Raw genomic sequence first — 27,067 nt, 5'->3', positions numbered from 1 at the left:
AGACAGGAGGGACGGAGAAGCTCCAGAGCCGCTCATATAGCAATTAAAGGGAAATATCAGGTGTAATTGGAAACCCCAGGGCTCCAGCCGCCATGTCCTTCTCAAACATTTCTAAAATCTGCCCCTGATTCTCCAAACACTCTCCATCTATGTCTGTATTTACATGTAAGCTACGCTGAGGGGCTGGTATCATCTCCTACCCTACAGTCTAATAACATCTGGAGTGGGGTGAGGAGATCTCAGGAGGACATAAGATCCGTTTTCCTGCCTAGGACTCATTGATATATAAACAAAGGCTTCCTGATGTCTGGATAACACAGGAGCCGCCCGCCCTCCGCCACATCTGCTCCTCATTGACGGATTTGCTGACTTTGCCACATTTCGTGAACAATGTCCTATGAATACAGATCTGTCCTCTGGTCAAGGGCGGATTAGGAAATTAAAGTGGCCCAGAAAAAAAAATGTTGTAGACCCAAATTGACAGAAGGCAGGGCCAAAACAAATAGGTGGGGCCAGCAATACCATATTGCAGAACATAATACCGCCCCAGCAGAGCCAAATGCCTCAGTGCAACACAATAAACTGCCCCAACAGCATCAGAAACAAAATAATGCTCCAGCAGCACAAAATACCTCCTGAGAAGCTGCCCCTCTGTGTTGGCCAGTGTCAGCTGCCACGTTCTGTCCTCCTACTCCAGTTGCTTCAGGAGGCTCATACAGTTGAATTCTGGAATCAGGAGGCACCTGTGGTCCCCAGCCAGGTACATAATAACTTGACGCCCCCAGCGTTAATTAACTTTGGAAGCAACAGTTCATTACTTACCTGGCTGGCGGCCATGAGGAGGGCAATTTCACTGTAGAATCTATGGCCAGTCCGTCCCTGCCTCTGGTACTGATAGCGACCCGCCAGAGCCAGCCTGCTCCAGAAACTGCGCAATCAGCACTGGGTGGGTACTGAGCTAGAGGGGACCTATCCACCATCACTGATTTATTATAGGGGGTGTCCCATCCTGGTCCTATGAGATCATGTGCCACTCTCTACAGCCCATGACCCTGAGCCACTGTCTATTCCCTATGCCACTATCTATTCCCTATGCCACTATCTACTCCCTGTGACTCAATGCCACTGTCTGTTCCCTGTGACTCAATGCCACTATCTATTCCCTATGCCTTTATCTATACCCTATGACCCTGAGCCACTATCTATTCCCTGTGACTCCATTCCACTATCTATTCCCTATGCCACTATTCCCTATGACCCTGTGCCACTCTCTATTCCCTGTGACTCGATGCCACTATCTATTCCCTATGACACTGCCTATTCCCTATGCCTCTTTCTATGCCCTATGACCCCGTGCCACTATCTATTCCCTGTGCCTGTAGCTATAGACCCCTATATACGCACTATAACCTTATGCCACTATCTACACTCTATAACTTTAAGTCACTATTTATACCCTAGTGACCCTAGGCTACTATGTACAGTATGCCCTACTATGCTGTGCCAATGTCTTGCCCTATAATCCTATATTAATAACAACACCCCTTGACCATATGCCACCATCGAAACCCTATAACCTTATGCCACTATCTACATCCTATGACCCTACACTTCTATCTACACCCTGTACTACTATGTATGCCATACTATTCTGTGCCACTGTCTATGCCCTATAATCCTATATTACTAACACCCTATGACCCTCTGATTCTATCTTCACCCTATAACTCAATGCCACTATGTACACCCTGTGCCACTGTCTATGCCCTATGACCCTATGCTCTTACCTACACCCTATGATCCTGTGCCACTCTCTATGCCCAATGTTCCTATGCTCCCATCTACCCCCTATAACTCTAGGTCCCTATCTACACCCTCTGCCACTATCTATATCCAATGACGTGATGCCACAATCTACACTCTATAGCCCTATACCACTCTCTATACCCTATGCCACCATGTGCACCATATATCACTATCTATGCCAATCACTCGATGCCACTATCTACAACCTCTACTAACACCTTATGACCCAATGCCACTGTCTATGCCCTATGACCCCATGCCCCACCCCAGGCCCTATGACCCACAGGAAATTCATTATACACACACATGGCGCTAGCTGCACCCATAGTCCCTGATCAAAACCCTGTACATAAAACAACCAATATGTATCAGTTATCTTTTATTTTATTGGGAATTTTTTAAAGTAAAATATAAAATCAGAAAAATTGAATTATCTTTGAGAACAATTTTTTCTAATAAAAAATTAAACTTTAAAAACAGAATAAAGCATGGCGCAGCTCTATGACGGTGCGCATACGGCCGCACTACAACAACGTGCCATCATGTAATAGGTACCCAGATACTGTGAGTACGGAGAGCACAGGTTCACTTTAAGAAGCTCTCTGTATATACCGTCTACGGTGGTGGGTATACAGCAGCAAGGGTTAATTCCCAAGAAGTCTCCAGCCAGCGGCTGCAGTGGACAGAATAGTGAGAGGTCTTGTAAGAAGCTGCTGCAAAAATCATTAGGAAAGAACAATATTTACTCTGCGGACTGAAAGTGCCTCAAAAGTAAATGCCCCCCCTCCCCAGGACCGCGCTCGGCACAGATGGCTGATAACAATAAACAACCATGAACCTGGAGAAGAAAGTGAGGTTGTAAAATGTTGAATTGCAGAAAAGTGCTGCCATGTTTGTCTAATGGTCACATTGAACGTTCTTAGTGGACAATGCCATGTCATACACATAAAGTGATCTCATAACAGATCGTATGAAAGGGGAAAGTTCTACAACCTCAAGTATCCGCCCCTGTTGTCTCTCAGAAATGGCCATTTGTATCTGACACTGATATGGCCAGCTGGAGTCCACGATGATGGCAGTGATGGGAGGAGGAGAGCTCAAATCACATCTGGAGAACCCCGAGCCATGCGGAGAGATGTTCTATGGATGGAAGGGGCAGAAGTGGGGCAACAGTTGCCAACATGTCTGGTGCAAGTCCATGCACTACAGCATGCCACAGTCCATAAAATGAAGACCTAAACAACCTCAATCATACAGACACAGCCCATATGACAAGGACCTTAATGACCTGAACAAATTCCATCATCAAGCCACAGCTCATTACATGAGGAACCGAACAACCTCTATCAATGGGCCACAGCCGAGAACACAGAGCCCTGAACAACCTCTATCTTCAAGCCAAAGCTCATAAGAACCTGGATGACCTTCATCATGAAGCCACAGCCCATAGCATGAGGACCTGAAGGACCTCCATTGTCAAATGACAGCCCAAAACATAAAGGGCAAGAATGAACTCCATCGTCGAGCCACAGACCAGAACATGAAGACCTGTACAACCTCTTTCATTAAGCTACAGCCAATAACATGATGACTTCCATCAACGAGCCACAGTGTAGAACATAACGATCTGAATGACCCCCATCATTGTGCCATAAGATGACGACCTGAATTACCTCTGTCATCAAACCAAAGCTCATAACATAAGAATCTGAACAACCTCCATCATAAAGCTACAGACCATAGCATGAGAATCAGAAGAACATCCATCATCAAGCCACAGCTCTGAACATGAAGACTGTGCATCACATGTTTTCTATTATCCCATGACTATCAGTGGGTGATGACCAATCTCTGAGATAGCTGTATACATGAGGTCCATAGATCATAGGTGGTGCATCGCTAGGTCATGTGAAGTCACATAGCTTTCAGCTACATACTGGTTCTGATTGTGTTGTCTGCTCGGTCATCTGGCCTCTTCCATGTGAACATCATTATAGACTTGAGATGTTAATGGTCAGCAGATCGGCAGGATGTCCACAGCCTCATCCTATGTGCAGTGACTCATCTGGACATGTGCATCCAGTGTGTGTCCCCAAGCCTTTCATCCCAGTTGTTTCATAATTCACACGTCCTGTCTACCATCATCCTAATCAATGAGCCCTTGTATCTCATCTCCACATAAAAGTCCATGCCGCCCACATTCCCCAGATGTTTTAGATTAGAAACTTGTTCTGAGAGTCACCATTGCTAAAACCATAACTGGAGATCTACAATGGCCTCAGAAATGTAAATGCTGAACTATTAGAGGTCTTAATTAGTGATGAGCGGCAGGTGCAATATTCGAATTCGCAATATTTTGCGAATATTCGTCATAAATTCGCAAATTCGCCATTATTTTCTTGATTGCGAAAATCGGCAATTAATGATGCGCATATTTTGGCGCAATACGTGCAACTTCCCATTTTAGCAGGTCTGACTACATATTACTGATTGGTGCACTAAGTATTGTTGTGAACTTGTGACATCACAGCACTATGTATAGAGCATGTATGTATGGACAGTAATCCCTATCACACTACCTAACTCCCTGCACTGGAACCTATCAGCTCCACTATATCAGGATATAACCTACATGGACTATCTGTATTATATATATGAGCTAACTAACTAATGTAATTGGATAAGATATACGGATCCAGATGAAAGCACAGAGCTCAGCAATGTCACCGCTCTCTCTCTTAGATCTGCAATGTACTGCACACACTGGCTGCTGGGGAGGTTCTTATATAGTAAGGGGTCGGCAGCTTTCCTATTGGTTGTTAGGGATGTTGCTAAGCTCTGACAAAGACATTGCAGCCTTCTCATTGGCCCACAAGCAAGAAGGGAGGTTACTGATGAAAAAAATCTAGAATATTGGAGAATACGAATATATAGCGCTATATTCTAAATTTTCAGTGGCGATATTCGCGTTTAAAATTCGCGATTTGAATATTAGCGCCCAACACTAGTTTTAATATACAAGCATATTAAATGTCCTATATCTGGATGTCCTTTTTCTCCACAATAGCAGGTGAATAGTGATGGACGAACATCATCCGGGACGGTTCGCGAACGCGAGTTCACAATCAAATGTTCACGAACCACACGTTCACGACAGGCCCCTTTGACTTTAATGGCAGTCGAACCTGAAAAACCTTGCAGCCACCAAATACTTACTAGAAGTACACAAATAGTCCCACAACATGGACAGTGACATACCAGAGGGGGATCATTGTTATGCATCTTAAAGGGAAACTCTCAAAAAGTGCCCTGCTGGAGCCTAGAAAAAAAATTTTTTAGGCCACAGGAGTACAGGCCCCAAAAATTAGACATTCACCGTACAGAAAAGAACTTGTGATGATGTGGCTGGAGGTACATTACGCGGTCACTGAATACAAATTTTACTGTCGGCCAGTACAGGCCCCAAAAATGAGGCATTCACCTGACAGAAAAGGCCTTTTATGCCGCTGTATATACAAGGACCATTCTTTGTTCTGGGTGGTGGCGGATATGTGTGGGCTGGCATGAGGAAATTTAATTACACGTGGTCGTCACAGGTGTTGAATTCCTCAAAGATCCATGCCTCATTCATTTTTAGAAATGTGAGGTAGTCCACACTGTCGTGAGCTAGGCGAGTGCGCTTATCGGTCACGACCCCCCCTGCTGCGCTGAACGTGCTTTCGGACAGGACACTCGATGAGGGGCAAGCCAAGAATTCCATGGCAAATTGTGCCAGCTCTGGCCACAGGTCAAGTCTGCACATCCAGTAGTCCAGGGGTTCCTCGCTTCTCAGAGTGTCCACATCGGCCGTTAACCCAATGTAGTCAAAAACCTGTCAGTCCAGGCGTTCCCTGAGGCTGGATCCGGAGGGCGGCTGTCGATAGGTTGGCTGCAAGAATGCTCTCATATCCGAAGTGACCAACACATCTTTAAATCTTCCTCTTCTTGCAGGCGCGGTAGGATTAGTACCCCCAACTGTTTCGCTGTGGGTGGAAATTCCTTTGCCAGGACCCGCAACAGCACAATGCAGCATCTCTTACTGCAAGGCCTGGAAATGCTGCATTCTGCCAGCCCTCTGTGATGCTGGTAACATGTCTGCCATTTTGTGTTTGTACCGGGGGTCTAAGTACGTTGCCACCAAGTACTGGTCCTTGCCCTTTATGCTTTTTATACCGGGGTCCCTCTTCAAACACTGGAGCATGAAGGCCCCTATTTGCACTAAATTAAAAGTGGTGGAGCGCCCTGACTCCTGCTCATCTCCCAGGAGCATGTCGTCCTCGGTCTCCTCCCCCCAACCACGGACAACACCAGGTATCCCCGAAAAGTTTAAAGTCCCCCTCAAACCTGCTCTTCTTGCTCCTCCTCACCCCCAGCCACCATCCTCCTCTGACTCCTCTTCAGACTCCTGCTGACTTTTCTCAGATGGAGTAGCCCCCCCTGGGAATTCATTCAGCATTGCGACTTCCTCATCTTCCTGCTCCTCGACTGCTTGATCAATGACACAACGCAATGCACGCTCCAGAAAGAAGGCACAAGGTACGATGTCACTGATGGCGCCCTGGCTATGACTGACCAGTTTGGTGATGTCATCAAATTGGCGCAGAAGTCTGCATGCGTCGCTCATGAGCCACCATTGGCGCTGTTAAAAGACACCAAGCTCCCCAGAACCTGTCCTGCTGCAGAGTTCGTACAGGTAGTTGTTAATGGCACGTTGTGACAGCACGTCAAGCTGTCACAAATCAGATGTCTGACGATCAAATGGTGTCACCATTGAACGTCAGCAAGGCGAGCCATGGCCATTTAAGATCTTCTAAAATGGCCAGAGATTTTCCTGGTCTGCGGAGCCATGTGCTCACATTCTGGAAGCGACTGAAGTGACTGTGCATGGTAGATGGCTCACTTCAGATACATTTATACAGTCTGCTCTTTGCCTACTGTGCCCTGCGAGCTCTGCCTGCTTCTCCTCCCTCTCTGCTGCACCGTCTCTCCCTCTGAACTCCCCTCCTGTTCCTCTCTTGTGGGCACCCACGTGACGTCCATCGACACGTCATCATCGTCACCTTCACCACCACTGACATTTGAGATATTGGAGTAGACAGCAACAGCGGGGAGCACCCTCATTGGGCTGATCTGGGTACTGTCATCAGACTTCCAGGTGGCAACAGTTGCTACCTCCTATTCCTCATCCGATGTCAAGAATGGCTGCGCACCAGTAAGGTTTGGGAATGGATGGGAAAATAATTCTTCTGACTCAAGTGGAGGGGCTATGGTGGTGGTGTATTTGGGGGTTCACACAGCAGAGAGTGAGGAGGGTGCAGATACAGAGGATGAGGGGGGGTGCAGAAGTGGAAGGCTGAGTGAGCACTCTCAACCAACTCTGGTGAGCCCTTTGAAGTAATCGCACGTGCCTTCTCCAACTTCCCATTTAGGCTCCAGCCTGGTGCACCTGCCCGACCCCTACCACCCCTGCGGAATGGCCTGACTCTTCCTCTGTCTGTCATATTCAAAATTACCCTGTGCCTAAGTCCCTAGAGAAGAGCAATATTTGTGGAAGCAGGTATATCGCAGGCCTCAATCAATATTTGGTGGAAACAGGTATATCGAACCCCTTAATCAGTATTTTGCGGAAGCAGGTATATCGCACCCCTCAATCAATATCTGGTGGAAACAGGTATATTGAACCCCTTAATTAGTATTTTGTGGAAGCAGGCATATCACAAGCCTCAATTAATATTTTGTGGAAGCAGGTATATCAAACCCCTTAATCAGTACTTTGTGGAAGCAGGTATTTTGCAGCCCTCAATCAATATTTTGCGGAAACAGGTATATTACACCCCTCAATCAATATTTGGTGGAAACAGGTATATCGAACCCCTTTATCAGTATTTTGTGGAAGAAGGTATATCACACCCCTCAATCATTTTTTTGGTGGGGGAAAAGGTATATCACACCCATTTAAATTAGTTGTTCCAATAGCGTTTTTCCCTCTGTATAGCTGCGGTATCGCAGCAGAACCGCACACAACTGCTGCACAATACAAATGCACTATAATAAACTTTCTATGTTAGAAAGTATATTATAGGTATATCGCACCCCTCTGTGTATCACACCTATCGATAGCACACCTATACCAGTCCTTTAAAGGACTTTTGTGGCCCTATTAGCTAGCGTTTGGTGTCCCTAACAGCCTGTCCCTGCTCCACACAACAACCTCTCCCTACACTGGCAAAACACTGAATGTAAAATGGCAGCCAGATCAGGTTCTTTTATAGGGTGGAGGTGTGTCCACCGGGCGAACCGCAAGGCCATCTCTACAGGTGAGTATGCCTGACTACTGGAATTTTGGTGCACCTACAAACCTGTTGAGATGGAGTGCATGTGCAGGTACTATAAAGTGGTGGAACCACAGTTTACCTGCATTTATCCCCCCCAACATAATGAGTGTATATATGGTAAATATACTGTGTTGTATTGCGCTATACATTATCTGTTTGCATTTGAATGTATGATTGCAGTGTTGTTATTTGCTGTCACTAGATATCACTGTTGAACCATAGATTATTAAAAGAGGCTGCAAGCAGAAAGTGAGTTAGTGTGTGTGAGTCCACATGAAGGGCTTGTGGGGAGTCTGCATGGCTAAGACAACGAATTGTAAGTCTCAGGGTGCCGGCTCCACCAAGGCAAGGTCTGGGCCTCACTAAGCACTGAGAAGCTATCTGAAGGTTGTGGAAAAGAGAGAGAGGTGCTGAAGTGGGTCTAAGGGTGCAACCCAGGAACAAGTCAAAAGGAGGGGAGTTAATCTTAGGACAGAAACCCAGTGCTTCATATGAAACTGATCTTCCTGTGCTAGATTTAAAGAGAGACAGTAAGTGTTATCTAAGGAGACATTGAGAGGTCCCATAACCCACTCACAAGTTATATTGCAAGAACTGGACTAATTAGAGCTATGATTTCTCAGCCATTGTGTACTATTAATTAGTACCATTCAGGCTGAACCGGTAATCAAGTAGTGGGTAGCTACCTCTAGTTCCTTATTGCATGTTCTAGGCACACAGTACATCACAATTATTGCTGTGGATATTGTGCACTGGTAGAGGGTGGCCTCTTGCAGAACACTGGGAAGTGATAGATGTGGGTCTAGGTGCAATTAAACTCTGGTGGGACCTTCCATGGAGGTCGAGGTCTCTAAGCCTCAGCAAAGCTCATTGTCAAATTGTTTCCAAGATATGAAGTTAATAAAGAACTTTCATTTCAAGACAAGCATGTCCCAGGTTCTTTAAGGTCCAGCACCCTTTGCAGCATCTATGATATCAAAAGCTTTGGACATCAGAGTCAATATGTTTTCCTCTTAACTCCCTTATAGAACTAACATATGGGACCCTAGGTTAGGATATAAAACCTTTCCTCACTAGAGTAGGATGAAACACTGAATATTGTGATTCTTGGCTATCGTTCCTGGCTAATACCCGAAGAAGCCCTCAAGAATGTTCCAAAAAAACCTTATGATTCAAAAAAAAAAAAGGACAAAGACTCAAGTGATGGAGGAAGAACCTACAACAATGTCTATGTGGGACATGACCAGGAAGATAAAGCACTGCCTATAACTGTCACTGCCTACAGCTGTCACTGATGTAGACAAACATGTGATTGGCTTCTTACATGTTTCTACAAAAAATTTAAGGAATTGTCCACTTTTTGAAAACCTATCAATAACTGCCCTTTCCTGGTCCACCTGGTCACTAGTTTGGTGCCTTACTCTTCATATAAGATGCTCCACTATATGTTACGTCATAAAATGTAGACTTTCCATTAATTGTGTTGGAGACCCTGCTGGTGAAGCCTGCTCAGGCCTTGGCATTTCTGAGGCAGGTTTCCATTTATAATAACTTCTATCACCACTTCATAATTTTAATTAGCATTTGCTTGACTTATAGGGCGCAGTAGTCATTAGTGCAGTTCTCATCTACACTCACGTGTCAGACTGCTCTCATACAGGGATGGATCATGCATTCAGTACATACGTTCCTCTTCGGTTCCTCCTGCTCCTGGACTGGTCTTTTCCTCTTTCACCTTCGTCACGACTTTCACCGTTTTGACTATTTTAACCTTTTTTTTCGCCACCTTTTCTATAAAATGCAAAACAGGACATGGGGTGATTTGTCTGGTGCCTGGTTATAGATCCATAGCATGTAACCCACATCCCATCCAACATACATACTGTCCTACACGCATCAAGTCCAACACGTATCCAATCTAACATACATCCAGTCCTGACATACATCCCATCCTACATGCATGCTATCTCACATGCATCCAATCCTACATACATCCAGTTCCAACATATATCGCGTCCTGCATGCATCTGACATGCATTGTCCAACATGCATCCTCTTGTACAGTACATGTATCTTGTACTACATGCCTTCCATGTGACATGCGTTCTGTCCACCAAGCAGTTCATGTTCTGCACACACCAAGGGAAGCCTATGTGCCTCGCCCCAGAGATTATATAGGTTTATATTGCATACAGCTGATACTCTGAATCTGGGAACATCTCTCTAAAGCTCAGGTAGCATTTACTTTGGATGGGCCTTTTTTAGGTATGTAAATAGGGTTTTTCCCAAGACGAAGCCCCTTGTTATGGCCTCTTGATGTAAACATGGCTCTTTAAGTGGGAGTTCTGCCTCTACCTCCCTGTTCCTGCCGGGCTCCTGTGTTCTCTGCAGGATGATGAGGCCAACTCTGGGTCTGTATAAACATGGAGTAGCTGCAGTGACTGTAGTGAGGAGGATCCTGGGTCTCCTGGCTGCACCCATCTGTGTCACCCCTATCTGTCTACAGTCCCACCGCACACAGATGCTGTAACAGAGCCAGATGCTTTAACAAACCAAGGATCCTTTAACCTGGCGCCTGACCATGAATGGAGCATGACCATGACTGGGAAATGACCATGACTGGAGCATGACCACTACAGAGAGATCATATATCACATATCTCGTATGCACCCTTGCAAATTGGTGCCTATGGTACACGTGAACTATTAGGTGGGTACATCTGTGGCACCTATAGCATCCATTCCTGGGGGCATGTAATGGAGGCATTTGTAGCTGCAACATTTTGATATTGGGGCCTATTATGGCTTATTTATTTGAACTTTTTAAGAACCTAGTAACATTAATAACTTGCTTGTGAAAAATCAGGGATGATTATGAACGATGATTTTGACCTTCATGACCATGTAAATGGCATTGATAAATACGTTGTGGGGGATCATGAGGCACAGGATGAAGGTTTTCATTGGAAGATGATGATGGACCCAGATACATACATCCACACACCCTCACATAGACCACATGCAGTGGTGGACAGGCACCAGGTGGATGACCCATGCAGCGGTGGGCACTTTGAGCCAGCCTTAGCTGAGCGTGATGAGTGGGCAACCAGTAACATGCAAACCATGAGCAGGGCTCACACAGTGCGTATGTAATATATATTGCACTTCCGCAGGCCGTGGACATCTGCACAGTACTGTGGAGATGATAGATTATCCACTGAGCAAAAAAGCATGCAAGGAGGTGACATCATCATGTGAAGAAACATGCAAACTGCTGGCCTGCCATAGTGACATCTATACATCTGCATGACGTTTGAAGTCCTTATCCTCCACATTGTCAGACCTATGACCCTTGAATGTCCTAGTAAAGGCTCCCAAAAAGCTTAGGAAAAAGGTGCCATCTGCTCTGATCTTATTCAGAAAACAACCTCATGATTAGGGATGAGCGAACTCGAACTGTATAGTTCGGGTTCGTACCGAATTTTGGGGTGTCCGTGACACGGACCCGAACCCGGACATTTTCGTAAAAGTCCGGGTTCGGGTTCGGTGTTCGTCGCTTTCTTCGCGCTTTTGTGACGCTTTCTTGGCGCTTTTTGAAAGGCTGCAAAGCAGCCAATCAACAAGCGTCATACTACTTGCCCCAAGAGGCCATCACAGCCATGCCTACTATTGGCATGGCTGTGATTGGCCAGAGCACCATGTGACCCAGCCTCTATTTAAGCTGGAGTCACATAGCGCCGCCCGTCACTCTGCTCTGATTAGCGTAGGGAGAGGTTGCGGCTGCGACAGTAGGGCGAGATTAGGCAGATTAACTCCTCCAAAGGCCTTGATTAACTGATCGATCTGCAGCTGTGGATCATTGAGCTGCTGATCCTCAATTGCTCACTGTTTTTAGGCTGCACAGACCGTTTGTCAGTCTCATTTTTCTGGGGTGATCGGCGGCCATTTTGTGTCTTGTGGTGCGCCAGCACAAGCTGCGACCAAGTGCATTTAACCCTCAATGGTGTGGTTGTTTTTTGGCTAAAGCCTACATCAGGGTGAAGCTGTCACACCAAGTGCATTTATCCAGCAATAGTCTGTTCATTTTTTGGCCATATACAAAATCAGGGGCAAGCTGCGCCTGTCACCAAGTGCATTTAACCCTCAATGGTGTGGTTGTTTTTTGGCTAAAGCCTACATCAGGGTGAAGCTGTCACACCAAGTGCATTTAACCAGCAATAGTCTGTTCATTTTTTGGCCATATACAAAATCAGGGGCAAGCTGCGCCTGTCACCAAGTGCATTTAACCCTCAATGGTGTGGTTGTTTTTTGGCTAAAGCCTACATCAGGGTGAAGCTGTCACACCAAGTGCATTTAACCAGCAATAGTCTGTTTATTTTTTGGCCATATCCCAGTCTAATTCTGTCACTAAATCCATACCGGTCACCCAGCGCCTAAATACTAGGCCTCAAATTTATATCCAGCTAAATCTGTCCCTAGTGCTGTAGCTGGGCGAGTTATTTAGTGTCCGTTCAAGCACATTTCTTGTTCTGGGTTGAAATACAATTCCCAATTTAGCAATTTCATAATTTAGTGGTTCCTGCTATATCAGAGCTATTTGAAATCTATCCCTAAAAGGGTATATAATATTGAAGGTGCACATTGGGTCATTCAGAATAACTTCACACACACCCGCTACTGTGTATTTCCAAGTCTAATTCTGTCACTAAACCCATACCTGTCACCCAGCGCCTAAATACTAGGCCTCAAATTTAAATCCCTCTAAATCTCTCGTTACCGCTGTCCTGTTGTAGCTGGGAAAGTTATTTAGTGTCCGTCAAAGCACATTTTTTGTTCTGGGTTGAAGTACAATTCCCAATTTAGCAATTTCATAATTTAGTGGTTCCTGCTATATCAGAGCTATTTGAAATCTATCCCTAAAAGGGTATATAATATTGAAGGTGCACATAGGGTCATTCAGAATAACTTCACACACACGCTTCTGTGCATTTCCAAGTCTAATTCTGTCACTAAATCCATACCGGTGACCCAGCGCCTAAATACTAGGCCTCAAATTTAAATCCCTCTAAATCTCTCGTTACCCACCGCTGTACTGTTGTTGCTGGGCAAGATATTTAGTGTCCGTCAAAGCACATTTTTTGTTCTGGGTTGAAGTACAATTCCCAATTTAGCAATTTCATAATTTAGTCGTTTCTGCTATATCAGAGCTATTTGAAATCTATCCCTAAAAGGGTATATAATATTGAAGGTGCACATTGGGTCATTCAGAATAACTTCACACACACGCTTCTGTGCATTTCCAAGTCTAATTCTGTCACTAAATCCATACCGGTCACCCAGCGCCTAAATACTAGGCCTCAAATTTATATCCCGCTGAATTTGAATACAATACATTGGGCCAAATAATATATTTGTTGTTGTGGTGAACCATAACAATGAGAAAAACATCTAGTAAGGGACGCGGACGTGGACATGGTCGTGGTGGTGTTAGTGGACCCTCTGGTGCTGGGAGAGGACGTGGCCGTTCTGCCACATCCACACGTCCTAGTGTACCAACTACCTCAGGTCCCAGTAGCCGCCAGAATTTACAGCGATATATGGTGGGGCCCAATGCCGTTCTAAGGATGGTAAGGCCTGAGCAGGTACAGGCATTAGTCAATTGGGTGGCCGACAGTGGATCCAGCACGTTCACATTATCTCCCACCCAGTCTTCTGCAGAAAGCGCACAGATGGCGCCTGAAAACCAACCCCATCAGTCTGTCACATCACCCCCATGCATACCAGGGAAACTGTCTCAGCCTCAAGTTATGCAGCAGTCTCTTATGCTGTTTGAAGACTCCGCTGGCAGGGTTTCCCAAGGGCATCCACCTAGCCCTTCCCCAGCGGTGAAAGACATAGAATGCACTGACGCACAACCACTTATGTTTCCTGATGATGAGGACATGGGAATACCACCTCAGCATGTCTCTGATGATGACGAAACACAGGTGCCAACTGCTGCGTCTTTCTGCAGTGTGCAGACTGAACAGGAGGTCAGGGATCAAGACTGGGTGGAAGACGATGCAGGGGACGATGAGGTCCTAGACCCCACATGGAATGAAGGTCGTGCCACTGACTTTCACAGTTCGGAGGAAGAGGCAGTGGTGAGACCGAGCCAACAGCGTAGCAAAAGAGGGAGCAGTGGGCAAAAGCAGAACACCCGCCGCCAAGAGACTCCGCCTGCTACTGACCGCCGCCATCTGGGACCGAGCACCCCAAAGGCAGCTTCAAGGAGTTCCCTGGCATGGCACTTCTTCAAACAATGTGCTGACGACAAGACCCGAGTGGTTTGCACGCTGTGCCATCAGAGCCTGAAGCGAGGCATTAACGTTCTGAACCTGAGCACAACCTGCATGACCAGGCACCTGCATGCAAAGCATGAACTGCAGTGGAGTAAACACCTTAAAACCAAGGAAGTCACTCAGGCTCCCCCTGCTACCTCTTCTGCTGCTGCCGCCTCGGCCTATTCTGCTGCTGCCGCCTCGGCCTCTTCCTCCGCCTCTGGAGGAACGTTGGCACCTGCCGCCCAGCAAACAGGGGATGTACCACCAACACCACCACCACCACCTCCGTCACCAAGCGTCTCAACCATGTCACACGCCAGCGTTCAGCTCTCCATCTCACAAACATTTGATAGAAAGCGTAAATTCCCACCTAGCCACCCTCGATCCCTGGCCCTGAATGCCAGCATTTCTAAACTACTGGCCTATGAAATGCTGTCATTTAGGCTGGTGGACACAGACAGCTTCAAACAGCTCATGTCGCTTGCTGTCCCACAGTATGTTGTTCCCAGCCGGCACTACTTCTCCAAGAGAGCCGTGCCTTCCCTGCACAACCAAGTATCCCATAAAATCAAGTGTGCACTGCGCAACGCCATCTGTAGCAAGGTCCACCTAACCACAGATACGTGGACCAGTAAGCACGGCCAGGGACGCTATATCTCCCTAACTGCACACTGGGTAAATGTAGTGGCAGCTGGGCCCCAGGCGGAGAGCTGTTTGGCGCACGTCCTGCCGCCGCCAAGGATCGCAGGGCAACATTCTTTGCCTCCTGTTGCCACCTCCTCCTTCTCGGCTTCCTCCTCCTCTTCTTCCACCTGCTCATCCAGTCAGCCACACACCTTCACCACCAACTTCAGCACAGCCCGGGGTAAACGTCAGCAGGCCATTCTGAAACTCATATGTTTGGGGGACAGGCCCCACACCGCACAGGAGTTGTGGCGGGGTATTGAACAACAGACCGACGAGTGGTTGCTGCCGGTGAGCCTCAAGCCCGGCCTGGTGGTGTGTGATAATGGGCGAAATCTCGTTGCAGCTCTGGGACTAGCCAATTTGACGCACATCCCTTGCTTGGCGCATGTGCTGAATTTGGTGGTGCAGAAGTTCATTCACAACTACCCCGACATGTCAGAGCTGCTGCATAAAGTGCGGGCCGTCTGTTCGCGCTTCCGGCGTTCACATCCTGCCGCTGCTCGCCTGTCTGCGCTACAGCGTAACTTCGGCCTTCCCGCTCACCGCCTCATATGCGACGTGCCCACCAGGTGGAACTCCACCTTGCACATGCTGGACAGACTGTGCGAGCAGCAGCAGGCCATAGTGGAGTTTCAGCTGCAGCACGCACGGGTCAGTCGCACTACAGAACAGCACCACTTCACCACCAATGACTGGGCCTCCATGCGAGACCTGTGTGCCCTGTTGCGCTGTTTCGAGTACTCCACCAACATGGCCAGTGGCGATGACACCGTTATCAGCGTTACAATACCACTTCTATGTCTCCTTGAGAAAACACTTAGGGCGATGATGGAACAGGAGGTGGCCCAGGAGGAGGAGGAGGAGGATGAGGAAGAGGGGTCATTTTTAGCACTTTCAGGCCAGTCTCTTCGAAGTGACTCAGAGGGAGGTTTTTTGCAACAGCAGAGGCCAGGTACAAATGTGGCCAGCCAGGGCCCACTACTGGAGGACGAGGAGGACGAGGATGAGGAGGAGGTGGAGGAGGATGAGGATGAAGCATGGTCACAGTGGGGTGGCACCCAACGCAGCTCGGGTCCATCACTGGTGCGTGGCTGGGGGGAAAGGCAGGACGATGACGATACGCCTCCCACAGAGGACAGCTTGTCCTTACCCCTGGGCAGCCTGGCACACATGAGCGACTACATGCTGCAGTGCCTGCGCAACGACAGCAGAGTTGCCCACATTTTAACCTGTGCGGACTACTGGGTTGCCACCCTGCTGGATCCACGCTACAAAGACAATGTGCCCACCTTACTTCCTGCACTGGAGCGTGATAGGAAGATGCGCGAGTACAAGCGCACGTTGGTAGACGCGCTACTGAGAGCATTCCCAAATGTCACAGGGGAACAAGTGGAAGCCCAAGGCCAAGGCAGAGGAGGAGCAAGAGGTCGCCAAGGCAGCTGTGTCACGGCCAGCTCCTCTGAGGGCAGGGTTAGCATGGCAGAGATGTGGAAAACTTTTGTCAACACGCCACAGCTAACTGCACCACCACCTGATACGCAACGTGTTAGCAGGAGGCAACATTTCACTAACATGGTGGAACAGTACGTGTGCACACCCCTCCACGTACTGACTGATGGTTCGGCCCCATTCAACTTCTGGGTCTCTAAATTGTCCACGTGGCCAGAGCTAGCCTTTTATGCCTTGGAGGTGCTGGCCTGCCCGGCAGCCAGCGTTTTGTCTGAACGTGTATTCAGCACGGCAGGGGGCGTCATTACAGACAAACGCAGCCGCCTGTCTACAGCCAATGTGGACAAGCTGACGTTCATAAAAATGAACCAGGCATGGATCCCACAGGACCTGTCCGTCCCTTGTCCAGATTAGACATTAACTACCTCCCCATAACCATATATTATTGGACTCCAGGGCACTTCCTCATTCAATCCTATTTTTATTTTCATTTTACCATTATATTGCGATGCTACCCAAAGTTGAATGAACCTCTCCTCTGTCTGGGTGCCGGGGCCTAAATATATGCCAATGGACTGTTGCAGTGGTGGCTGACATGAAGCCTGATTCTCTGCTATGACATGCAGACTAATTCTCTGCTGACATGAAGCCAGATTGTCTGTTACGGGACCTCTCTCCTCTGCCTGGGTGCTGGGCCTAAATTTATGACAATGGACTGTTGCAGTGGTGGCTGACGTGAAGCCTGATTCTCTGCTATGACATGCAGACTGATTCTCTGCTGACATGAAGCCAGATCCTCTGTTACGGGACCTCTCTCCTCTGCCTGGGTGCTGGGCCTAAATTTATGACAATGGACTGTTGCAGTGGTGGCTGACGTGAAGCCTGATTCTCTGCTATGACATGCAGACTGATTCTCTGCTGTCATGAAGCCAGATTGTCTGTTACGGGACCTTTCTCCTCTACCTGGGTTCTGGGCCTAAATTTATGAAAATTGACTCTTACAGTGGTGGGTGACGTGAAGCCTGATTCTCTGCTATGATATGAAGACTGATTCTCTGCTGACATGAAGCCAGATTCTCTGTTACGGGACCTTTCTCCTCTGCCTGGGTTCTGGGCCTAAATTTATGAAAATTGACTCTTACAGTGGTGGGTGACGTGAAGCCTGATTCTCTGCTATGATATGAAGACTGATTCTCTGCTGACATGAAGCCAGATTGTCTGTTACGGGACCTTTCTCCTCTGCCTGGGTTCTAGGCCTAAATTTATGAAAATTGACTCTTACAGTGGTGGGTGACGTGAAGCCTGATTCTCTGCTATGATATGAAGACTGATTCTCTGCTGACATGAAGCCAGATTGTCTGTTACGGGACCTTTCTCCTCTGCCTGGGTTCTGGGCCTAAATTTATGAAAATTGACTCTTACAGTGGTGGGTGACGTGAAGCCTGATTCTCTGCTATGATATGAAGACTGATTCTCTGCTGACATGAAGCCAGATTGTCTGTTACGGGACCTTTCTCCTCTGCCTGGGTTCTGGGCCTAAATTTATGAAAATTGACTCTTACAGTGGTGGGTGACGTGAAGCCTGATTCTCTGCTATGATATGAAGACTGATTCTCTGCTGACATGAAGCCAGATTGTCTGTTACGGGACCTTTCTCCTCTGCCTGGGTTCTGGGCCTAAATTTATGAAAATTGACTCTTACAGTGGTGGGTGACGTGAAGCCTGATTCTCTGCTATGATATGAAGACTGATTCTCTGCTGACATGAAGCCAGATTGTCTGTTACGGGACCTTTCTCCTCTGCCTGGGTTCTGGGCCTAAATTTATGAAAATTGACTCTTACAGTGGTGGGTGACGTGAAGCCTGATTCTCTGCTATGATATGAAGACTGATTCTCTGCTGACATGAAGCCAGATTGTCTGTTACGGGACCTTTCTCCTCTGCCTGGGTTCTGGGCCTAAATATATGCCAATGGACTGTTGCAGTGGTGGCTGACGTGAAGCCTCATTCTCTGCTATGACATGCAGACTGATTCTCTGCTGACATGAAGACAGATTCTCTGTTACGGGACCTCCCTCCTCTGCCTGGGTGCTGGGCCTAAATATATGCCAATGGACTGTTGCAGTGGTGGCTGACATGAAGCCTGATTCTCTGCTATGACATGCAGACTAATTCTCTGCTGACATGAAGCCAGATTGTCTGTTACGGGACCTCTCTCCTCTGCCTGTGTGCTAGGCCTAAATATATGCCAATGGACTGTTGCAGTGGTGGCTGACGTGAAGCCTCATTCTCTGCTATGACATGCAGACTAATTCTCTGCTGACATGAAGACAGATTCTCTGTTACGGGACCTCTCTCCTCTGCCTGGGTGCCGGGGCCTAAATATCTGAGAATGGACTGTTCCAGTGGTGGGTGACGGGAAGCCAGATTCTCTGCTATGGAACCTCTCTCCAATTGATTTTGGTTAATTTTTATTTATTTAATTTTTATTTTAATTCATTTCCCTATCCACATTTGTTTGCAGGGGATTTACCTACATGTTGCTGCCTTTTGCAGCCCTCTAGCTCTTTCCTGGGCTGTTTTACAGCCTTTTTAGTGCCGAAAAGTTCGGGTCCCCATTGACTTCAATGGGGTTCGGGTTCGGGACGAAGTTCGGATCGGGTTCGGATCCCGAACCCGAACATTTCCGGGATGTTCGGCCGAACTTCTCGAACCCGAACATCCAGGTGTTCGCTCAACTCTACTCATGATCCATCATTTTCATGCAACTTGTCAACATTGAGTGAGAACCCAAAAATCTATTCCACATTCTTAACCACAAATGGCACCATCCAGGACCTTCTCATGGGTCACTCTTAGAGATGAATGATTCAGACATTCCTTGTGATATAGCCACACACCAGCCCAAATCATGTCCCTCTGATGGTTCCCAAGCCCTTGTCCTACAGTTGCAGACTCTACAGTGTCTATACAGGATCCACGAGTTATGTCAAAGTCTCCATTCCTAACCCAAAGATCAGATGGACACAACATTTTAATGTAATTATCAAAAAGTTCTGTTACACTAAAGCTGGTGATATGCGTAGTCCATGTGGACAGAAGTTCATGTCTTATATCTGGGACAGATGGATAATATTCTCAGTGTACATGGAGGATGCTTGGAGATGGGCTGGAAGACTGCAGTGAAGTGTTGTTTTAGTGAAGTGCAGAATTACACCTCAATTGTCTTGATTGGATGTATCCCTGGAAAATGTCTTACTAATATAGGTTGTGATGGCAGTGGAGATGTGGTGGTACTAGTAAAGGTGGTAGTGATGGAGGTGGCAAAGTGGTGCCCATGGTGCTTGTAATAGGCGTGATGATGGTGAAAATAATGTTGTCGGTGATGGTGGTCGTGTATAAAGTGCCGGTTATGGTGGTTTTGATCGATGAAAGTGGTGGTACAGTGGAGATAGTTTTGGTATAGTAGTTACGTGGTGGTGAAACTGAAAGCAACAATGGTGTTATAATGAAATAATGGTTGTGTAAATGGTGGTGGTAATAATCGTTGTCATCCTACTGGTGAAGACAATGGTGATAGTGGTGGAATAACCATGTTAAAAGTGGTGGTAATGGTAGTGGTATAGTGGATGTAATGGTAGTGGTAAAGGTGTTGATAGTAATAATGGAGGCGTTAATGGCTGTGTAGATGGTGATGGTGGTGGTGATAGTGGTTGTGAAGGTGGTGGTGAAGGTTGTAATACGGTGGTGTGAAAGTGATAGTGGTGATAATAGAGGTTGTGGTTACGGTGTTGAAGTTTACCTGCAGACACCTCTCTTCTATAAAATCTACCTGCAGACACCTCCCCTCTATAAAGTCTACATGCAGACACCTCCCCTCTATAAAGTCTACCTGCAGAAATGTCTCCTCCATAAAGTCTACCTCCAGACACCTCCCCTCTATAAAGTCTACCTGAAGACACCTGTCTTCTATAAAGTCTACCTGCAGACACTTCTCCTCTATAAAGTCTACCTGCAGACACCTGTCCTCTATAAAGTCAACCTGCAGACACCTGTCCTCTATAAAGTCTACCTGTGGACACCTGTCCTATATAAAGTCTACCTGCAGGTACCTCTTCTCTATAAAGTCTACCTGAAGACACCTCTCCTCTATAAAGTCTACCTGCAGACACCTGTCCTCTATAAAGTCTACCTGCGGACACCTCACCTCTATAAAGTCTACCTGCGGACACCTCTCCTCTATAAAGTCTACCTGCGGACACTTCTCCTCTATAAAGTCTACCTGCGGACACTTCTCCTCTATAAAGTCTACCTGTGGACACTTCTCCTCTATAAAGTCTACCTGCGGACACTTCTCCTCTATAAAGACTACCTGCGGACACCTTACCTCTATAAAGTCTACCTGCGGACACTTCTCCTCTATAAAGTCTACCTGCGGACACTTCTCCTCTATAAAGTCTACCTGCGGACACTTCTCCTCTATAAAGTCTACCTGCGGACACTTCTCCTCTATAAAGTCTACCTGCGGACACTTCTCCTCTATAAAGTCTACCTGCGGACACTTCTCCTCTATAAAGTCTACCTGCGGACACTTCTCCTCTATAAAGTCTACCTGCGGACACTTCTCCTCTATAAAGTCTACCTGCGGACACTTCTCCTCTATAAAGTCTACCTGCGGACACTTCTCCTCTATAAAGTCTACCTGCAGACACTTCTCTATAAAGTCTACCTGCAGACACTTCTCTATAAAGTCTACCTGCAGACAATTCTCTAAAAAGTCTACCTGCAGACACTTCTCTATAAAGTCTACCTGCAGACACTTCTCTATAAAGTCTACCTGCAGACACTTCTCTATAAAGTCTACCTGCAGACACTTCTCTATAAAGTCTACCTGCAGACACTTCTCTATAAAGTCTACCTGCAGACACTTCTCTATAAAGTCTACCTGCAGACACCTGTCCTCTATAAAGTCTACCTGCAGACACCTCACCTCTATAAAGTCTACCTGATCACACTTCTCCTCTATAAAGTCTACCTGCGGACACTTCTCCTCTATAAGGTCTACCTGTAAACACCTGTTCTCTATAAAGTCTACCTGCAGACACCTGTCCTCTATAAAGTCTACATGCAGACACCTCTCCATTATACCTGTGGACAACTCTTCTCTGTAAGGTCTACCAGCAGACTGCTCTCCTCTGTAATGTCTACCTGCGGACACCCCTCCTCTATAAAGTCTACCTGCAGACACCCCTCCTCTATAAAGTCTATCTGTGGACACCTGTCTTTTATAAAAAGTCTACCTGCCGACACCTGTCCTCTATACCTGCAGACAACTCTCCTCTATAAGGTCTACCTGCAAACACCTTTCCTCTATAAGGTCTACCTGTAGACTGCTCTCTTCTGTAACATCTACCTGCGGACACCCATCCTTTCTCAAGTCTACCTGAGGACACCTTTCTTCTATAAAGTCTACATGCATATTTATGAGGTCTACCATAGGTTATATATGAGGTCTACCTTACGTCTTATGTATGAGGTCTACCTCACGCTCCATACATGAGGTTTACCTGCGGTATCCTAATTATGGTTACACATATACAGTATGAGAGGTTCCCCTGAGGTTACATATATACTGTTTGACATCTATTTCTTCAAGTATTTGATGTGTGACTTTAGCTTGTAGCAGAAGATTAGTGCAGCCAGGCAGTATGATGGGGGTCATGCTGATTTGGGACAAGGGCTATGTTCTCACCTTTCTTGTCTGCAGGTTTCTCCTCAGACAACCTCAGCCATCTGTCTTTAGGTATAGGCTCCTCCAGATCCTCACTGACATAGACTGTGGGCTGCACGGTCCCATTGGCTCCTTGAGTGCTTGAGGGGCTCTTGCTCTGTGTCTTGTTGCTGACACTGAAGACCAGGGTGGCAGTGACATTCTTGGGTGCAGCAGAGGCCCCCCAGATGCAGACAGCAGTGCAGAGCACTGACAGCACAATGGGAGTCACATACATTGTCACTGGAGAGCAGAGTCCTCTACTGAACTCAACAAAGGGGTTTTAAGGGATAATTCTGCAGCATTGAATCCTCTGCCCTCCCCTCTCTCAACCTCCCCTCCTCCTCCTCACCACCAAACTCTCCCAGCCCCCACCCCAAATTCCAAGAGATTCCAGTGGGGAGCTGAGGAAGAGGAGGCAAAGCACAGAGTCAGCAGAGAAAGCCCCGCCGCAGGAGAGATGTCAGCTAACGGCTCTATTAGTACTGCTACTACCAATACTATTAATATTACTACTAGTACTACTGCTACCAGTACTACTACTATTATTACTATTTCTACTACCAGTACTACTACTACTAATACTACTATTATCAATACTAAAACTAACAATACTGCTATTATTGCCACTACCAATTCTACTAATATTACTATTATTACTGCTACCTATTCTACTAGTACCACTACCAATACTACTAATACTATTATTACAGCTACTACCAATACTACTACTATTGTTTTACTTCTACTACCAATACTACTTCTAATATTACTTCTACTACCATTACCACTACTAATATTACTTCTACTACCAATATCACTACTAATATTAATTCTACTACCAATACTTCTACTAGTATTACTTCTACTACCAATACAACTAATGTTACTTCTACTACCAATGCTACTACTACTATTATTATGTATACTACCAATACTACTACAGGGAAAGGTCACAACCTGACAATCCTTAAGCCTTTCCCTGACTGCTAACAACATGAACAAATCCCAATGGTAGAAGTGTTCATGCACTGGAACCTAAGCCCTGCTGCAACTGACACAAACCCTCAGCTAGGGAGCAGGCGATAAGACAACCGGTTCCTTGCACAAGATGAAGAAACCAGTGTCTTCCTAAGGCATAGCCAGGAAATATAACAAAAGGGAAGAAAGGAGGACTTATCTCAAGACGGATATAGAGCAGGAGATCCACCAAGCCCCAGCAGAGAACTCCAGAAGAAACTATAAACCGCAAGGGCTATAGTAAGAGGCGGAGATAAATAGCATCACTAACAAACTAATGAGAAGAACCTGTGAGGAGGTGGGACCCTGCCCAACACCACAACAAAGCAATCTGTCAGATAGGCTCACATGCCGCAAGTCTGACAGATCTTCTCAGATCACTAACAGGGCAGGGCATGACACCCCCCCCCCCCCCCCCTCTACGGGTGACCTCCGGGCACCCAGGACCAACTTTATCCAAGTGTGCCCTGTGAAAGTCCCTCACAAGGCGCCCAGCATTCACATCGATAGTCGGAACCCACATTCTTTCCTCAGGACCGTATCCCCTCTAATGCACAAGGTACTGAAGGGAGCCCCGAAGAACACGTGAGGTGAGTATTCTGGAGGTCTGAAACTCCAGATTTACATTTACCAAAACCGGAGTAGGAGGCAAAGGAGATTGTTCAACAGGTTCAACATACTTCTTTAACAAGGATATGTGAAACACATTATGGATCTTCCAGACCTACGGAAGTTCCAGACGAAACGCAACCAGATTAACAATGGTAGAGATTTTGTAAGGACCAAGAAATCTTGGGCCCAACTTTCAAGAGGATATCTTCAACTTAATGTTCTTAGTGGACAACCATGCCAAATCACCCACACACAGGTCCGGACCAGTCATACGTCTCTTGTCAGCCATGCGTTTATATCTTTGGCCCATTTTTCTCAAATTAATTTGAATCGTCCGTCGGATAGAAGACAAGAAGTGAATCTCTCCTCTTCAGGTATCCCAGAAAAGGTACCAAACTGAGGGTGAAACCCATGGCCACCAGAATGTCGGGGAAATAAGATCCACTGTGGATCTACTCCCAGGGTGTCCCGCAAGGACAGTATCATGATGTTCCTTGAAGGAACAAACAACTTCTCTGAAGGACAGGAATCAGGTGCCTCACCTTGAGCCCCCAACACTTCCACCTCCAGCATCAGCCAAAATCAAAGTGGGATCCTCCGAATCTCCCCCCCAGGAAAGCTACTTGACAAAGCATCCGCTTTGACGTTTTTGATCCCAGGACGATAAGTGACCACAAAATTGCAGGTAAGCCAGATTCATATGGTCAGTAATTACCATACTCAGATGAATCGCTCCTTCTAGCCAATGACGCCACTCCTCAAAGGCCAATTTGATGGCCAGCAACTCTCTATTTTCAACATCATAATTTCTTTTGGCGGTAGAGCGTTTCTTTGCGAAAAAGGCACACGGGTGCCATTTGCTAGGAGAGGGACCCTGCAACAAAACTGCTCCGACTCCCACTTCTGACGTGTCAACCTCCACAATGAAGGGTTGAGACACATCGGGTTGCATCAGAATGGGAGCTGAAGCAAAACATTCCTTTATGGCAAAAAAAGCCTGTAATGCCTCTTCTGACCAGACAGACAAGTCAGCACCCTTCCTAGTCATATCAGTCAAAGGTTTGACAACCGTGGAATAATTCAGGATGAACTTTCTGTAGTAATTTGTAAATCACAAAAACCGCATCAGAGCTTTCTGATTTTCTGGCCGGTCCCATTCCAGTACCGCACGGACCTTTTCAGGATCCATGCGAAAACCTGAGGCAAAAAGTGCAGCTCCTGGACAAAAAATACACATTTCTCCAACTTAGCATACAATTTATCCTCCCAAAGGATCGATAATACTAGTCTTAAATGATCCTGATGAGTCTCCATATCGGGTGAGTAAATAAGTATGTCATCGAGGTAAATAACAACAAACCTCCCCACCAAATGATGAATAAAGTCATTGATAAACTGCTGGAAGACTGCTGAGGCATTAGTCAAACCAAAGGGCATGACCAGGTTCTCGAATTGACCCTCAGGGGTATTGAAGGCCGTCTTTCATTCATCCCCTTCCTTAATTCTGATCAGATTATAAGCCCCTCTTAAATCCAACTTAGAAAACACCTTGGCTCCGACAATCTCATCAAATAAATCCGGAATCAAGGAACGGTGATAAGGGTCACGGACAGTAATGAGATTCAGTTCCCGGAAATCTAGACATGGTCTATGTGGGTCCCGTCTATTTTTTTAACAGAAAAGAAGCCAGCTGCCATAGGTGACTTAGATGGTCTAATATGACCTTTTGTCAAACTCTCGGCAATATACTCTCGCATAGCTATACTTTCTCGGTTATATAATCTTTCCCAACCTGATTTTGGCAATTTAGCTCTGGGAATAAGATTGATGGGACAATCATACTCTCGGTGTGGGGGGGGGGGGGGGGGAGGGCAAGTCCTGATCTCCACCCTCCGAGAATACGCCCAAAAAATCATATAGAAACGGAGGTAACACCTTAGTGGAAACCACAGAAATAGATGCGCCGAGACAGTTGTCCATACAAAAATCACTCCAATTACTGATTTGTCTAGTTTGCCAATCAATGGTAGGATTATGTTTGGTCAACCATGGTAAACCCAGAACCAGCGGAGCAGGCAAACCTTTCAGAACAAAGCAAGAAATTGATTCAACATGAGAATCACCCACCCTCAAATGAATACTCTGCACAATATGAGTTAGACATCTTTACGAGAGAGGAGCGGAATCTATAGTAAACACTGATATCTCTCCTTGTTTAATGCGCTAGTTATAAAACCATGACTCTGAACAAATTGATAATCAATAAGATTAACCCCTGCGCCACTGTCCCAAAAAAATTCTAATTCAATATTTTCAGAGTCTAGCAAGTATGGCAGGCAGGAGAAAATTGGTACTGCAGGTAGAATACAAATATACCTGTTCTGACTCCTCATTCACGCTACAAAGAGTAAGGGAACTCGTTTTTCCTTTGAAAGAACCCCCCTTTTTCTTTCATTAGCACTTTGAGGTTTAATAAAAAAGGACACACATTAATGAAATGTCCTTCATTACCACAGAAATAACACAGTCTTCTCTGCACTCTAGAGTTCCTATAACCAGGGTAAGAAGAGACCTGACCTAACTGCATAGGCTCATCTCCAGTCCCTGGTTCCATCTATCAATCCGTATGGCTAGGGTCATGGCCGCCTCCAATGAATCAGGGTTTTGATGAAACGCAAGGTAGTCTTTTAGTCTCTCCGACAGCCCCTGACAGAACTGACTACGGAGAGCTGGGTCATTCCACTCCGAGTCAGTCGCCCATCTGCTGAATTCAGCACAATATGACTCAGCAGAACGTTCTCCCTGACACAAGCTACGCAGCTTAGATTCAGCCAGAGAGACCTGGTCTGGGTCATCATAAATCAGGCCCGGGGCTCTGAAAAATTCGTCCACCGATCGGAGGGACTGAGAACCAATCGGCAGAGAAAGAGCCCAAGACTGAGCATCATCTTTCAGCAGAGAAAATATAATTCCCACTCTTTGATTTTCGTCACCAGATGAAATCGGACAAAGGCGAAAATATAATTTA

At 46.5% G+C, this 27,067-nt stretch overlaps 1 protein-coding gene across 1 annotated transcript in view; it reads right to left on the bottom strand.

The window, feature by feature from the left end:
* Positions 1-22,711, bottom strand: part of LOC122922416 (probable carboxypeptidase X1) — a 50,085-nt gene extending 27,374 nt beyond the window's left edge. Inside the window, exons 1-2 of the mRNA XM_044273016.1 lie at positions 22,390-22,711; positions 9,867-9,971 (exon numbers count right to left, since the gene is read on the bottom strand). Of these exons, the coding sequence (XP_044128951.1) occupies positions 9,867-9,971; positions 22,390-22,645 (361 nt within the window). The 5' untranslated portion in view covers positions 22,646-22,711. The remainder of the gene's footprint in view (positions 1-9,866; positions 9,972-22,389) is intronic.
* Positions 22,712-27,067: the final 4,356 nt, after the last annotated feature.

This window comes from Bufo gargarizans, unplaced genomic scaffold, assembly GCF_014858855.1.
Source record: "Bufo gargarizans isolate SCDJY-AF-19 unplaced genomic scaffold, ASM1485885v1 fragScaff_scaffold_339_pilon, whole genome shotgun sequence".
Taxonomy (NCBI): Eukaryota; Metazoa; Chordata; class Amphibia; order Anura; family Bufonidae; genus Bufo; species Bufo gargarizans.
This window is presented reverse-complemented; position numbering and strand designations above follow the sequence as displayed.